Source organism: Carassius carassius, chromosome 18 (assembly GCF_963082965.1).
Source record: "Carassius carassius chromosome 18, fCarCar2.1, whole genome shotgun sequence".
Lineage (NCBI taxonomy): Eukaryota > Metazoa > Chordata > Actinopteri > Cypriniformes > Cyprinidae > Carassius > Carassius carassius.
Window position 1 is genome coordinate 18216689 of NC_081772.1, and position 16288 is coordinate 18232976.

The following is a 16288-nucleotide window of genomic DNA, read 5'->3' on the forward strand; positions in this document are numbered from 1 at the left end:
CAAATAAATAAGTGTATAAACAATTGTGCTATAAATGATAATGGAATAGGATTGAGTAAGATGCAGAGATGTACTAGGATGGAGGGGTAACAAATAAATATAAGGATATTGCACATTTTTATTGCATAAGCATAAGTGGGGAACATTTAACTGTTCATGAGGTAGATTGTCTGGGGGAAGAAACTTTTCTTGTGCTTGACTGTTCTGGTATTTGCGGGTCTGAGGCGCCGGCCAGATGGCAAAAGTTCAAAGATGGGTTAACTTGGATGTTAGGGATCCAGAGTGATTTTCTGAGCCCTTTTCCTCACTCTGGATGTATACAGAAATGCATAGTATTTCTCTATGGAGATAGACTTCACCATCAGCATCTTATCTTTAGTTAAACAAATGCAGGCAACTTGCTTTCTTTCTCTTTTCGTATTCATCCTTACTCTCCATTTCTTGCTGTCTATCTCTCTGACAAAAGAAGGGATGATAGAGGGTATTAATCTCAGTCCATTCTCATTGAAAGTGTTGCCACTCTTCCGCATCTCCGGTGATGAGACACATCATTTATCTGCCTGTTCTCTGTGTGTCAGGCAGAGCCACGAGAACCATTGGTGTGTGTTTGAGAGAGGCTTGAACGTGTGTGTCAGGATCGCATGGCAAAGAGTGAGAAGGTATGAGAGAGGTGTGTAGCGAACTGCGCGAAAAAGTGTGTTTGCATATGTTTATGCGCGTGTGTGGCACCTTCTCAGTTTACTCCAGGCACTGTGAGAATCAAACAATTTCATGCAGCGAGCAGAAGGGGAAATGAACTGAGCCGTGAGCCATAATAAAATTATCCAAATGTTATTATGGCGCCGGCTGCCTCTGTCCTACTTTAATACACATTTCAGCTCCTCCGGGTCTCCTGCTGGCACTAGCCCTGCTGAATAAATCAACATTAGCTTATGTCTAAATTATTAAGGAAGTGACTTAGGCTCCTGTTTATTGTATAAATTATTAGAAGGGTGAAAGTGTTAAATGCTTGATTTGCCATTTAAAATTCTAAATTCCCTAAGTAAGGGCTATTTCTCGGAGTTTCCACATGGTGTGATGCATAATATGCGCGCGTGCCTGCGAGAGACGCGTGTATATGTGTGTATTTGCTGGGATATAAATCCCTGAGGTTGACATGATAAGGTAAGAATGCAAATGGAATTGTTTTGGGTAATTTTAAAACCTTAATAATAAAACGGATTTCAATTCTAATAGACTGAGCCGCGTTCCAAGCCATTTTAAACACATCGAATGTCACTTCCTGACACAATATCAGTGAAACAGTCTGGGGTGCGTTTCCCAAAACCATAGTTGCCAACTAAGTTAGCAACTTTGTTGGTTGCAGTGGTTGCAAAACAGGTTAGCAAACATAGTTTTGGGAAGCGCACCCCTGGACAGTTAAAAGATGGTTCGTATAGTGCCATTCAGCTTCGATCTTGATTAAATTAATGCTTTTAGAGCGTTTGTGTCATCCGAAAACTCACAGCCTCGTTTTCACCTGTTTTCAACCTAATATATAGCCCACACACACACACACACACACACACACACACACACACACACACACACACACACACACACACACACACACAACAACAACAACAACAACAACAAATAGGTTAATCAACTATTACTTGGCAGAACTCTTAACAGTTTATTATTTGCACCCATCTATCGATGTCAAATCGATCAATCGCGATTAATCGCATACAAAAAAAGTTTGTTTAAATGATGCGTGTATATATTGTACTGTATATATACTGTATATATATATATATATATATATATATATATATATATATATATATATATTTCTTAATTACATGTATGCTTGTGTATTTACATTAACATTACACACAAATATGTCAACACAAGGTTTTATTTTGGATGGGATTATTCACGATTAATCAATTTGACAGCCCTACTGCATCATGTGACTTTTTGTCAGCGCACAAGGTAAAATAAATAATAATAATAAAAAATAAATATTTTTCTTACATGACACATAGAATATAAAAGCTCAAATGAGGTGACCTGTCCAAAAAGAGTGAGCTAAATATAAATAAATAACAAAATCAGGTATGAAATAACATCCTCAGGACTTGAGACAGGCCAACTCATAATGTTATTGTATATCTTATTCGTTTATTTATGTTTTCTGTCACTCAAAGAGACTTTCCAGAAAGGACAGTAAGTTGTGCAGGAGAATGCCTCTTTATTTAAATCAAGTCCTCAGACTATTTAACACTCAAACCATGGTTAGTTACAATCAGGAAGATCAGAGTGTCATTCTTGAAGATGTAGACACAACCTTCCACACAAAGCCCATCACTGTAATTTGTCTCCAGGAATATTCATAGGACTGCTTAATATTACACAAAACCACAGTGTGAGCTTGCATGAATATTCATCGTCAGATTGTTGATTGTGTTTAGCCTCTGGTCCTGGCTTCAGCTGTCACTGCATCAAACTTTTGTGCCTGTGTGCATGTGCATACATGTATGAATGCATTGGCCTAAATGACTGACTCTGCTTTGGCAATTTTCATTTGTTCATCACTTGTTTTGGAGTTGAATGTCTGTAATGACTTGTGAGTCTGTGAAGTTGGATTAATGCACACTCATTCAAAAAGGCTTTGATGCTGGTAGTCAGTCGTCTGGGTAGCTTTCTATATGCATTATGATGGAGAATCTCCTTTGTAGTCACATGGGAAAATAAATATTTTAACAGACTAACTGCTGAGTTTTTTTCATTCTTCAATTAATTTAAATGGAGCAATTAAGACTTAAATTTCCATAAATAGCTGAGGGAGGGATTGAAGAACGGAGGGCTGCCTCTGCTTCATTCAAAGCCTTGGGATTAACCCCCTTCCTTCTTAATTATAAATAAAAATATAAACAGTGCTCACCCTTCCTCACTCCCACCCATTCTGATTTATACACATATACAGCATTTTGCATTATTGACACACTGTTTTCCTAATGAATGTTGTTCAGTTGCTTTGACGCAATATATTGTTTAAAGTGCTATATAAATGAAGGTGATTTGACTTGACAGCAGAATTCCTGCTCCTTTTAACCAATGAATTAAGATTTATCAATGAGTTAAAAAATAAATGACAAAACATTGCAAATAGAAAGAACAAATGATTGGCAATACATTTTAATGATTATATTTAACAGAAATTTCCATTAACATTTTTATGATTTTTTTAAGGTCTTAACATTAAAAAAAAAAAAAAAAAAAAATCAAAATTATTCAAACAAAAATTCAAGAATCTGCATGATCACATACATGTACAAACATATGCTCCAGGAAGTGAAAGTAAGGGAGAGTGAATCCACTCTTTGAACAAATCAGTCATTGTTGTAATAAATTATAAATTTTTGTTTTTTCCCATCTTTCACGTCTAAACTCACTATACAGTTGTGAGAGAGTGTATGTCTAAGAGTGTGTATGCCTTCATTTTGCTAGGCATGGCAAATGTTTTTATATATGCATGTTTTAATTATAACTGTAAAGCAACAACGTTGCTATTAAATGTGCTATATAAATAAATAAAAGTTCAAGTTAAGTTCAAATTCCATTGTATTGTGGTGGCTTGATTTTGTAAACAACTTCAAAAACATTGCAACAAAAAATTTGTTTTGAAGAATGTTTTGGTCAATTTAGTCAGCTTTTTCATTGAACCAGAAAGAAACTTTGAGAAGAAGGATAGTGGAACGGTCTCCATGCAATAGAAGTAAGGCTTTCCTCTCTGTACACATATCCTTAAGTACAATTTTGCCTGTTTTATTGGTGTCCCCTTCAAAACTTGCTCATGAGAAATGTTATGTTTATTGTCCCCCCCAACATTTAGATGAGACTTTCGCCCCTGCTTCGGGGTAACGACGCAATTTAAGGGTGTGCTGCCCTCTGCTGGTAAAGAGATGTAAATGCAAACAAGAATTATAGAAGCTCTTTATCTTTTAACTCTTGAGGGTGGAATGGGCACAATATATATATATATATATATTTAATCCCATTTTCAAATAATTATGGAAAAATGTATATACATGATTACTTAATTTTATGGATCAAACACATTAGTAAAATAAAGAGCTTAAAATAACATACTTTTATTAACAAATTGGCTATTAATATGAAATAACTGAGAATGTGATTATTCTTGATTGTGACATGTATCAAACAAAATAGATACTTCTGAACACTTAAAAGAAAATGAATCTCAAACATTAGTAACATTTTTTTCACTGATTACGTTTTCTCGAGTATAAGTAAGAACACAATATGTGCGATTGTTGTGAAATTATGTAAATCATAGGTGGGCAAATCATGCGTTTTGGGCTATATAATATATATATATATATATAAATATATATGAAGAGTTCAGATGCAAAAGCCTCTAAGTGCCATCTGAAATTTTATTAATTTATTAATTAAGCTCCTATGCTTAGGTTGAGTCATTTTACTTTAATGGCAACGTGCAGGTCCTTTTCCAGGCTATTAAAGTGAAATAACTGAACATAAATATAGGAGCCTGATAAAAATCCTAATTTTAGCTGAAAATTTCAGATGGCATTTAGAGGCTTTTACATCTGAACTCTTCATATATATATATATATATATATATATATATATATATATATAAATCATCCAGGGTTGCAATTGTTTGATAGAAACATTCAAAGACATAACATTATCAAATCTGAAACATCAGATTTAAAAGGGGAAAATGGCAAGTAAAATTATAAGTGGATAAATCATGCATTATCGGTTCAAACTGAAAATAAAACTCATTCAGGGGTTGCACTTTTGCACAGATTTCTGACAGCAACATTCAAAGAAATATAATTAGTAACCTTAAAGAAACAAACAAACAAAAAACTTACTATAGAATACAACATTAGATTTAAAAGGGAGAACATGAGGACTGAAAGGGTTAATTCATAGAGAGTGCACTGAGAAGGAAAATGATCTGCATTACTATGGTAATGATCTAATCTCAACCCTGATTGCCAGGTAATAATCCGTGGACCAAACAAAAGTGTTACATTTGCTTAGATGTGAGAATCCCACTTAGTTACTGATTCAGAAGTCGATGAGGTACATCTGCTAAAGGATGTTCATCGACTGACTAAAATCTTCAAAGTGGATTCTATTGGATACAAGGTTTATGGCCTGTGACTGGCATACAAGGAAGAGCGTTTTAAGCGAGACCATTAGGTGGTTCATAGCTCATTAATGATTAAAGTCAAGTGTTGTGAGTCATTCAGTAGAGGCTCTGTACACAAAAGCACAGTGTGACTCTAGATCAGATCTGTCTCTTTGAGCTCATTAATGTTGTAAGTGTTGTGCTGTTCCTCCTCAGTGCCTCTCACTAGTCATACCGACGACAGCACCTCTCCAGCCAGCTCCCTCTCTTTCTTCTCTGCCCTCTCCAGGTCCAGCACTCTGAATGCTGCCTGCTTGGCCATGAACTGAGCTTGATCGCTGGGGTACGAATCTGTGTCCACAACCCGATACGTGTCGATTTGGAAGGGGCTTTTGGAGAGGACGTCAGCATAGCGGTGCTTCAGGTCAGGGTCAGGACAGAATAGATATTCGTACACAGCTGCAGCCAGGATGCCCCCTATTAAAGGGCCAACCCAGTACACCTAAAAGAGAGGGAAAGAAAAACAATAAATCTTGTTTAAAAAAACAACAACAACAAAAAAAAAACACTGAGACCACAATGAAATTTGTGATTTATTTTCATTGGAAATGGAAAAAATGTAATCAAAATCTGCACCAATATATAACTTATAAATATATTTTATTTAATTAAATTTATTTTATAATTTATGCTAATAATTTATTTTAACTTCTGTAATTAATTAATTATTTCTATTAATTAAATTAATAATGATCAATTAAATCTTTTACTCTAATTGTTATTGTATTTAAAAAAAAAATCAAGAAATTGTATAAAATGTTAATATCAATAATTTCAGATTTTGCGTATAATATTTAAGATTTAAATGAGATTTCTTCAAATAAAATAAAATAAAATAAAATAAAATTCATTCATTAAAATTTTCACTCAAATCGACATTTTAGTATTTTGAAAAAATAGGAAAAAATTAAGAAAGGTTATTAGGCAAAAATAATTAAGAAATATTTAAGATTCTGCACTGATATTCTGATTTAAGATTCAGATTTTCTAAATTAATTTAATTTGAATTAAATTTAAATTAAATAAACTCAAATTATTAAAGTAATATAATTTTGCTATGAAAAATGTATTTAATTAAAAATGAGAAAACAGAAACATTTTCCTTCAGACTTCTGGGCCCCACTGTGTATTAGTTATTTTAAATCTCTGCGTTTTTCGTAAATATTACAGTATAAATTATGTCTTTCCTTTCCTTTCCTTTCGTAAAATACATAAATACATGTTATCAGCATGAAAAGGATACTGAAAACTGGAGGCCAAAACTGGATTACTGGCTGCTGTGATGACAGAAATAGAAGTGGGTGGCCCCCACTGCATAGTGCAGGACGGACACGTTTACCCTTCAAAAACCTGGACAGCGCTGTGCAAACCTGAGCCCAAAAATGCTCATTTGTAGTTAATTTGCTTTATCTCATTATTTCCAAACTATTATATATACAATATAATGATCCCCAGCACCTCTTATTAATGTAACAGTACCATTTTGGCTTTCATGTGGCTTCACCCTTGATGTATTTCTTTCATTCAAAATCTCTAAAATCTTTCACTGATGTAACTCACACCAACTCATTGAAAAGGGCACTGTGTATAGCATTCTGCAAGTGTGGTAAACACTGCATGACAGAAATGTTTTGACCTTTCTAATGTTACAGCGCCAGTGAGGAGATCCTGTATCAAACGTGATGAAAGCAGCAGTCACTCAGATGCACCACTCATGATGATACATAACGCTCATATGACCAACCAGTGTCATGTACCGGCGTTATTTTGAATGGCACATCTGTCTGGTTTCTGACTGCATTGCAATGTTGACTGCTGTGCAAGCAGAAATGAGATTTAAACACATAAGCAAGAGATCTGCAGTATATGCATTGGGCACTGGTAATCACAACCGTTCTGATATTCAGTACAGCAGCAGGATCGGGATTTCAGAGCAGTTCAAGAACTGTTATGATATACTTAGATATTCAAAATGAATTAAGGCAGTATTTCAAGCTTTATGCCAAAGGTCTGTGGTCGGTCAGAGATAAATGCCTTGTTGTTCCAAATAAAGTTCAGTCTTTTTTGCAAGAGTGAAACAAAGCCAAAATTTCCTTAAATAAGTTTTGGCCTTGAATCAAATTCGTCACCTTCAAGATGACCTTCAGTCTTTATGTATATAAATATCACTGCAGGAATTACTGTAGCAAGAACTGTATGAGTCTTTGCATTGTTTATCTACACACAGTGGATTTTAAATGTTCTGGTTCTAAATTTTACCCAGTGGTCCTGCCATTTTTCCATGATGACTGCAGGCCCAAAAGAGCGAGCTGGATTCATACTGGCTCCAGTGTATGGGATCTGAAACAAACACACGAAAAATTATTACACATGTTATGAACTTACATGAATTTTGAAACATAGGGTCAATGGAAAAATGTTCCAGAACTCCAGAAAGAACTTAGAATTAATTGCCGTTATCAGTAGATATGAACATATTCCTTTTCACACAAATTATGATTATGGGGCAGATTACTGATTAATAATGACTTCATAGGTCATAGGCAGGTGGATGCTGCACACTGGTGGTGGATGAGGAGATACCCCCTGACTATGTAAAGTGCTTTGAGTGCCCAGAAAAGCACTATATAAATGTAAGGAATTATATTATTATTTTGTGTGGTTTCTTGCAAAATACTATGTTATGGCCTCAAAAGACTTTTACCATTGTGCATGATTTGTAAACTAATACATTTTTATGTTTACATCACATAACCAGCTCCACATGTATGGATTTTGTTACTTAGTAAACTTACTTGGTAGCTTACCTGGTGCCCAACACTCAATAAGACTTAATGAGAAATAGGTTAAAATGGCATTGTTACTTGTTTTGTTTTTGTCTCACATTTGTTTTTGTTAACACTATCGGTTACCTTTAGGGTAAAGTTTTGTGTAGGTGCTACATTATTTTCTAACGTGATAGGGCATTCAATTTCAGAAACGCCACTGTAATAAACAATCGACCTGGGCTGGGGTTGAGAAGAGATGCAAAGAGCAAAAGAAATGCAAAGAAACAATGTGAGAGAAGATGAAGCATGAAAAGATACGAAGAATGAGTGAGCTGAGTGGCAGGGGTTTGGCTTTTTAAATCATAAATCTGCTCTAAAGGGTCTTAAATAGTGTTTGTACCAGTGCCAGGCCTAAATACATGAGGGCATGTAGAGGGCATCCCGCTCTCATGCCAACATCCTTAGCAACACAAATGAGCTTTCATAATAACACCTCATCTGCAGATTCTGCTGGGACTATTGGCATGGAAATAACACCATCACTTGGGATTGTAGCTAGGATACAAATTCTCCAAAGGAGAGCTAAGCAGATACACCTCATGAGGATAATCTTTATAGGATAAAGATATTCAAATACTGCTTAAAAATGTGCTTTAGTGCAGGATTGAAAATATTATCTCTATATAGTTAAACGCGCTCACTAGAAACATGCCTTGAAAAGCACCTGAATTGTATAGCAATGGAATTTTACACAACTAATAACCTGTTTTCTAATGGTGCAAATCAGTAAATACTCACAGCAAACAGATGGCCGATGCACACCGACAGACCAATAGCCAGTGCTGCTGAACCTTTGAGATCACTGCGTTTGGGGTCACAGGTGGCAAAGACAGTGAAGACAAGCTCAAAAGTGATTATGAGCTCTATCACAATTGCATGACCAGTGGAGATTTCAGCATTGACCTGCAAGAGGCGATAGTGAGATATTGAGAAAGTGAGATATTTATGTGAGCATGAACTTCTTGCTCTAAACCAGTGTTTTTCCCAATTATTCTCCTGGAGGCCCCTACCAATTACAAATTTAAGAAGTCTCACTAATGCTTAATTTAGGTTATTGTGTGCTTTTGTAAAGAGTTTAATCTAGTGCTATCAAAATTATTGTGTTAACAGATGCAATACATTTTTTTCATTTAAATGTGTTAAAAATATTTTACGCAACTAATCCAGAGGCGGAGCTAGGATTGGCCACCCCACTCACAACTGCTGCTTCTGTCTCTTTTTTTTCTTAACAAGAATAGTGTTTATTTAGATGCAAAACGTCTTTACGACCACATCAAATGGAAGGCTTTTAAGCAAGCACTAGTTGCAACAAGCTAGTCAAAGCTAGTTCCGTAGAACAACAGTGAACTGCGTTCAGATGAGATGTTGTCAGGCCATATGCCAGTAAAAACTAATTTTCCTGTCCTGTCAGCTGTTATTCTGTGCTCTTCAATTGCATGCGCAAATGTGGCGGCGCGTGCTGTAGCCTATATCATTTCATATTAAAGCGCAAAAGAAACTACGAGCATGCAATGTCGTAATTGTTTTGTTAGTTAAATTGTGAAGTTACCAAAAACACAATTAAAGCTACTTTAAACCTGTGCACGTATGTTTTTTGTCTCCCTTCTCTAACACACCTGATTTAACTCGTCTGCTCAATAGTAGAGACTTTAAACCTCAAGTGGGTCAGAAAAGGTAAAGAGTTATGCGAAAATATGATGTGTGTCAGATTCGCGTCGTGTTCAGCAGGGACAGCACTTAAAGCAGTTAAAATAACAGTCAAATAAAATACTCACAGAAGTCACTCCCATTCCTCCTCTGACTGATGCTGGTGTCACTCCGTACAAGATGGCCGCCCCCACCACTGCCCCCAGACACTGTGCCAACAAATAAAACGCACCCTTTGCCAGACTCAGCTTCCGTGTAGCAACCATCGCTGTGGTGACGGCCGGATTGATGTGGGCACCGCTGATGTGCCCAAAACACTGGACGAGGGTTGCAATGGATAATCCAAAGCAAAGAGAGATCAGGACAAGGTCAGCGGGCGGAGGCTTCTCCTGTGTTGCTGCCCAGTTGATGGTGGAGCCCAAACTGAGCAGTACGAATATTATCATGGCTAAAAACTCCCCTGAAACAGCTCGCCAGAATTCCTGAGTCCACACACCCTTGAAGGCTGCCATGATACTGGTATTGCATGAGCAAGATGAACCACACCTCCTTAAAGGAACAAAAAAGAGAGTATTTGACTTAACTGTGCAGTATTTGACATTTTTTTCTAGATTTTATGTCATATCTTTCTTTTAAAAACAAAAGATTATTGCATTTATTGAGTGATAATATACAAAAGATATATACATACATACAGACAAACTATTTTCAATCATCTATTATTTACTATAAAAGATTGTAATAGTGTCTTATCTCTATCTGCATGGTTTTAAAGTGTCTCTTCATGCAGTTAATCTGTGCGCTCCTTCCAAGTGGAAACTCATCCAATTAGAGTGGCCTCAGTTTCCTTACAAAGATTCCATAGAGCACAGGCTCAGAAAAATTCCAGAAAGAGTCATAAACAAAGTGGATGTATTATACAGCAGCTGTTCAGTATACATCAGAAACACGCATATACAATCAATGTACACATCATTAGCAACACTAAAAACATTATGAAGAAAGATTAAAATATCTTGTGGTTAAGTGTTGAGGAAATATATATATATATATATATATATATATATACATACAAAAAAATTAGTATGGTAACAATAGTTTATATCAAAACATCTACAGATATTAGGCTACTGCTGTAAAACTTTCACAACTTTATTATCCACCACTGTCATCAAGGTCAATACTGCAGAAGATTCAGAAGCTTTTTAGACTTTTGAAGAATTTTTCATAATAATAATAATGTTCAAAATAATGTGAACATTTAACCCCGTGTGCTAGAAAAACAGAAACATCACTGTCAGAGCCAAATTCGACAAACTTACCGAATAAAGTTGCAACTTCTGTTTGGAACCGGGACCTGCGAAAACGCTTTTCTCATCCCTGAACAAGCATCCTCTCAGAGGGGGAAGTCGACCTCAAGACAGTTTTAAAGCACAGGACCGCACTATAGGCGTGATGATCTGTTACAAATCTCGTGCTCTTTTAACGATCAATATGTGTTCAGCATCTCCTCCCCTCCAATTCACACACACACGCGTTTCCCAGGTGCTCTGATCAACACTAAGTTCAATGAAAACCACAGCTTTAATTATAGCTGGAACATGCCTTTGTGTCGTGCTTCTCTCACAACATTTCCTTCCCTGAACGGTGCATGAGAAACGTTTCAGGTTATGAATGTAACCATGGTTCCTTGAGAGGGAACGAGACACTGCGTCCTCTAGGGGTCGCTTTGGGAAACACCTCGTCGTGACCCATGTCTGAAGCATTATTTTGAAAAATGCCAACGAGTTGGCCGGCGACAGCCTCTGAAGTCACTACCGGCGCGACTATAAATACGCGCTCGTAGGACCCGTCACTTATCTTCTTCATGAAGCTTGCATCCGAAGCATGGCAGGGAGCTAGAGGACGCAGTGTCTCGCTCCCTCTCAGGGAACCATGGTTACATTCGTAACCTGAGACATTCCCTGTCAAGGGAACTTTGAACTGCGTCCTCTAGGGGTCGCTTTGGGGAACAGTATACCCACGCCGCCATGCTGAGGGGTGTGCAGGTCAGAATCATGGCAAACACTAAGTACCAACTCGCAACATTTCACTGCGAGTCGCCCCTGGGACGGTTAGACGGCTGTCCATGACATTATCCCTTACGACCAAAGGACTAAGCTACATACCCAACTTACCTGTAGGGCCTCGGCCCAGGGTAGAGCTGAAGGCTTGGAATCACGAAAGATTCCTTTAAAAGGATACGGCTAAGAACCTAGCATGTTCTTTACCAAGTCTTGCCTGTCACACAGTGGCTACCGCTAGCTTTCGCAAAAACTTGCCGAAAGAGCTGTCTCAACAGTTCTCTAGTAGCAACGCCCTGTTCTAGATAGGTATCAGAGAATACCTGGGTGGAGTGGCGCCCAAGATTAACAGGGCTTTAACCAACTCAAGAAAGGGCATGAAGCAACTGCGCGAAGCCCTCACCATATAGGATTTTAGAAAGAATGCAGAGTACTAGCGTGCGAACTTACCACAGTGTGGATTTCAGAAAGTGTGCAAAGACTTCACGTGCACACTTACCATAGCATGGATTTACAAATACTGTTATAAAGGAGGGGCTCTTGTGGCACTCTGATAGAGCAGCTCATAGATGGAATGGCCCGGGAGCAGAGCAATTGGAGGAAGAAATGTACAGATGCAGCATCTGCCACGCCTGTACCAATAAAAACAGTATGTAGTACTGGAGCGCTCTGGTGAAAAAACCGAGAATTCAGTCTCATATGAGAGGAGGACTCCGAACTCAGAGTAGCACACTCATAGGGGACCCTTTTTCTTTTGGAAAAGGGGAGCACTGCTAAACTACCACGAGAATTGACCAAACAGCCCTTCATGTTGAGGGAAGCGATGCTTGAGGTGTATAACAAATACACACTGGCTGAATGAAGCCCAAGGAACCCAGAGCTAATCATCTTAAGAAAGGGAAAGAAGCAGAGCGCGTAACCCCTACCGTACATGATTTCAGAAAGTGCGCAGAGTCTTGCGTGCACACTTACCACTTAACGTGGATTTCAGAAAGTGCGCAGAGTCTTGCGTGCACACTTACCACTTACGTGGATTTCAGACAGTGTGCAAAGTGTTCACATGCACACTGACCACCATGTGGTTTTGAGAAAGTACACAGGCTTAGCGTGTGTACTGAAAGGTTCCTAAGCATCGCAGAGGCGCTGGATCGCACGGGAGAGGCCAGCTCCAATTTTCCAAACCTCAAGCGAGGGGAGCATCACCTGAGGCAGTACATACAGAAAGACTTCCGTAACTACCACCTCCACCTTCCCATTGGACTTCGCTAAGTGGCCAGGAGGCCCCTCAGGGTGACCTGGCCGAACATCCTGCTGGATGCACCAAGTGGCCAGGCGGCCCCTCAGGGTGACCTGGCCGGACATCCATGAAATTCCCTGCAGTGCTGCAAGGAAACTCACAGAGTTTGTTAGTAGACATATAACCACCAGCAATATAACACCCATAAGCAGATAAAGAAAGGGTTACATACTCTGCCACCCTCCTGTACCGGAGTCCCGCTTACGGGGCGCCCCCTTTTGGCCCGGACCATCAGTAAGGTGGTTACTATGAATATAGGACCAACCAAAAACATCATAGGTCCAGCATAGGAGACTGTTATGTGAGAAATTTTCCACCTAACCTCGATCAGGTGGAGAGCTGGCGGTTAAAGGGGAATTAGGCAGGGGAGGATAAAAGCAGAAGTTAAAAACATCCAAAGGAAGTAACTACTTCGGTATCGCTCTGATCCGGACGAGAACGCTGCCTCGTCTGAATCACATCCCTCAGGTCCTGCTTACCTCTTCATGACCCACGATTCCTCTTGCCCCTGCCCTTAGGCGGGGGAGGAGCGCGAGCCGCGACACTAGCCTTCTGTGCCCATCTTTGATCCTCAGATCGAGATGGGCCAGGACCCCTTTGTTGTTCAGGCTCAGACCTGGACCTTCGTGGAATGAAGGATTTAAAGGCAGCTGAGCGCGCATTTGCCTCCCTGAACTTTTCGACCACCATCTCGATGGAGGTACCGAAAAGCTCAGAAGGCGAGACTGGAGCATCGAGAAGAAACCCCCTTTCTTCCCTCCCGATGTCTGCCAGGTTCACCCACAGATGTCTCTCCGTTACACCATGGCCGCCATAAACCTACCCATGGCGGAGACGGCCTGCTTGGTAGCACGGAGAGAGAGGTCTGTGGTGCGGCACAGCTCGGATACCTGGTCAGCTGAAAGGCCCTCACCTGTATCCAGGTCCTTCAGCAGGTCAGCCTGGTAAGCCTGAAGCACTGCCATCGTGTGCAACGAAGCCACAGCCTGACCTTCTACTGCGTATGCTTTACCATTTAAGCGGGATGTATCCTGGAGGGGCTTAGATGGCAAAGAGGGAGATTTAAGAGAGGATGTTTCCCCCACAGAGAGATAGCTAGCCAGCGTCTCTTCTACAGGGGGCATCCTCTCATAGCCGTTTTCGTGCATGCCCTTGATATTAGCCTAACTCATATGCTGAAACCGATGATTGCGAGAGGAAAACGGCCTCTTCCATTCCTTTTCGACTTCTGCATGTAAGTCAGGCAAGAATGGAAGGCTCACCTGGGCTGGAGGGCTATGGTCAGACAAATAACGCTCATCGAGGCGACTTCGCGGCGTCACTTTTCTGGCACGCTTCCATGGCAAGTCTAATTTTACTGTGGCGCGATCCACAACCTCTAACAGCTCCCCATATGCAGGGCAGGAGGATTGAGAAGGCTCAGCCTCAGCTTCTTCGCCACTCTCAGATATCTCCTGCTCTTTTTGGGTAGAAACCAGCAGAGCACTAACTTCAGTATCAGAATGGGTTAATGACAAAGCATCTTCCTCCTGGAGTTCACTCTCCTCTGCCGCCGAAGATTGTGAAAGGAAAAGTCCCCCTCTACACTCCTCAGCGAGATCCACCTGTGATCCCCACGAGCTCATTCTCCTCCGTGCCTTGGCAACGGCGGGTCCTGAGCCGCGGGAACCAGATGGCTGTCCCTCTTTCCTCGAAAAGAGAGACAAACGAGAGCGGAGCTTTTTCACAGAAAAACGCTCGCAGTGCACGCAGATTGCCCCCTCAAGGACATCCGCGCGTGCTCTTCGCCCAAACAAGAGACTCAAAGACTGTGTGTGTCATCAGGTGTCAAAAAACGCTGACATGGATGCACACACTGTTTAAAAGCCTTGCTAGTGGATGCCATGATAACAATGATAGATCGCTCTTACCGTTTTGGTCGTTTCTCAGATGCACGCTTCAAAAAAACTTTAAAATAATAAATAAATAATCATTTATAATTTTTTTACTACATTCACAGCAACAATGACGGCAATATAAATAACTAAAAACACGCTATTAGATTTCAAACAGTAATCGATGAATATGATGAGGAACTTGCATGCCCAGCTCATAGGCTATATGACATTTCATATGATGACATTTCACAATCTCTAGGTATATTTATATGTAATAATCCATAATTGGATAAAAGTGTCTGATAAATGAATGAATAAATAAAATAATCCTTATTTATCTTTTGATTTATGAAGGGACCTGTTTCTGAACCTCACTTAACCTGTGAGCTCATAATAATTTTAATTTTTTTATAAACTGTCCAAACATTGCTATTTAATTATGTATTATAAAATTTCAAGCTTCTAAACAACAGCTTATAATTAAGTTTATTAAATTTCTTCATCAATACAATTTTATTTGAAAAGAGATCAGACCAAGCACAGACTATTCTTCAAATTTATATTTATTCATATACACTGTAAAAAAAAAAATGTTTTTTGGAATTTTATTGGCGTATGTTTTACAAGAAAATACTATTTCAGTCTTTTATGTTTAATTTAATGTGCATATTTTTCAATTTTTATGTAATTATTTCGGAAATTGACTAGCCATTTCTGAGTGAAAATTGTTTCAAAGTAAACCCTAGGCCATTTTTTTATACCAGTTTAAATTTGAAAATATTTTTCAAAGTATTAATGATTTACTGTAGGTGTTCATAATACAGACTGTACAAATAAACCAACCAGGCAAACATACAGTACAATAGTGTCATGCTAGTTATCATGGGAGTATCTATAGATACTCTTGAACTCACCTGAACCTGTCCAGGGCTCCACAGCTTGTCATTCCTTCCTCAGACGGACTGACAGCTCAGTGTGCTTCTCTCTCAGTGTCGTGTTACCAGCTCTTCTCAGTCAAATCAGAGCTGAGCGACCACAGCACAGGGATATGAAGCTGTCGGTACAACTGATCTGACAGCACTGACACAACCAGTGGCATGTCTCACACAACTCACGCCTCATTGTATCACAAGCAAATAGAATTTAACGTATATTTACAGTCTCTTTTGAGCAATTTAATGCATATTATTAATAAAAAAAAAAAAAGAAAACTAATAAAAAAACACAAATGTACTGTCCCCAAACTTTTGAACAGTAGTACATTGTTTCTATAGAATTATATAACTGGTATGTAACTTGACTAGAGAGAAAATAATCCAGTTTAATAATAGCAATATTTT

At 38.9% G+C, this 16288-nt stretch overlaps 1 protein-coding gene across 1 annotated transcript; it reads right to left on the reverse strand.

Moving 5' to 3' along the window:
• Window positions 1–4684: 4684 nt before the first annotated feature.
• On the reverse strand, window positions 4685–16024 carry LOC132092604 (aquaporin-4-like). The gene is made up of 5 exons (XM_059498906.1): window positions 15863–16024; window positions 9840–10260; window positions 8803–8967; window positions 7496–7576; window positions 4685–5678 (listed from the first exon to the last, which is right to left on the reverse strand). Exons 1-5 carry the CDS (start codon window positions 15892–15894, stop codon window positions 5406–5408), a joined length of 972 nt encoding a protein of 323 aa, XP_059354889.1. The 5' UTR covers window positions 15895–16024; the 3' UTR covers window positions 4685–5405.
• Between the last annotated feature and the right edge of the window lie 264 nt (window positions 16025–16288).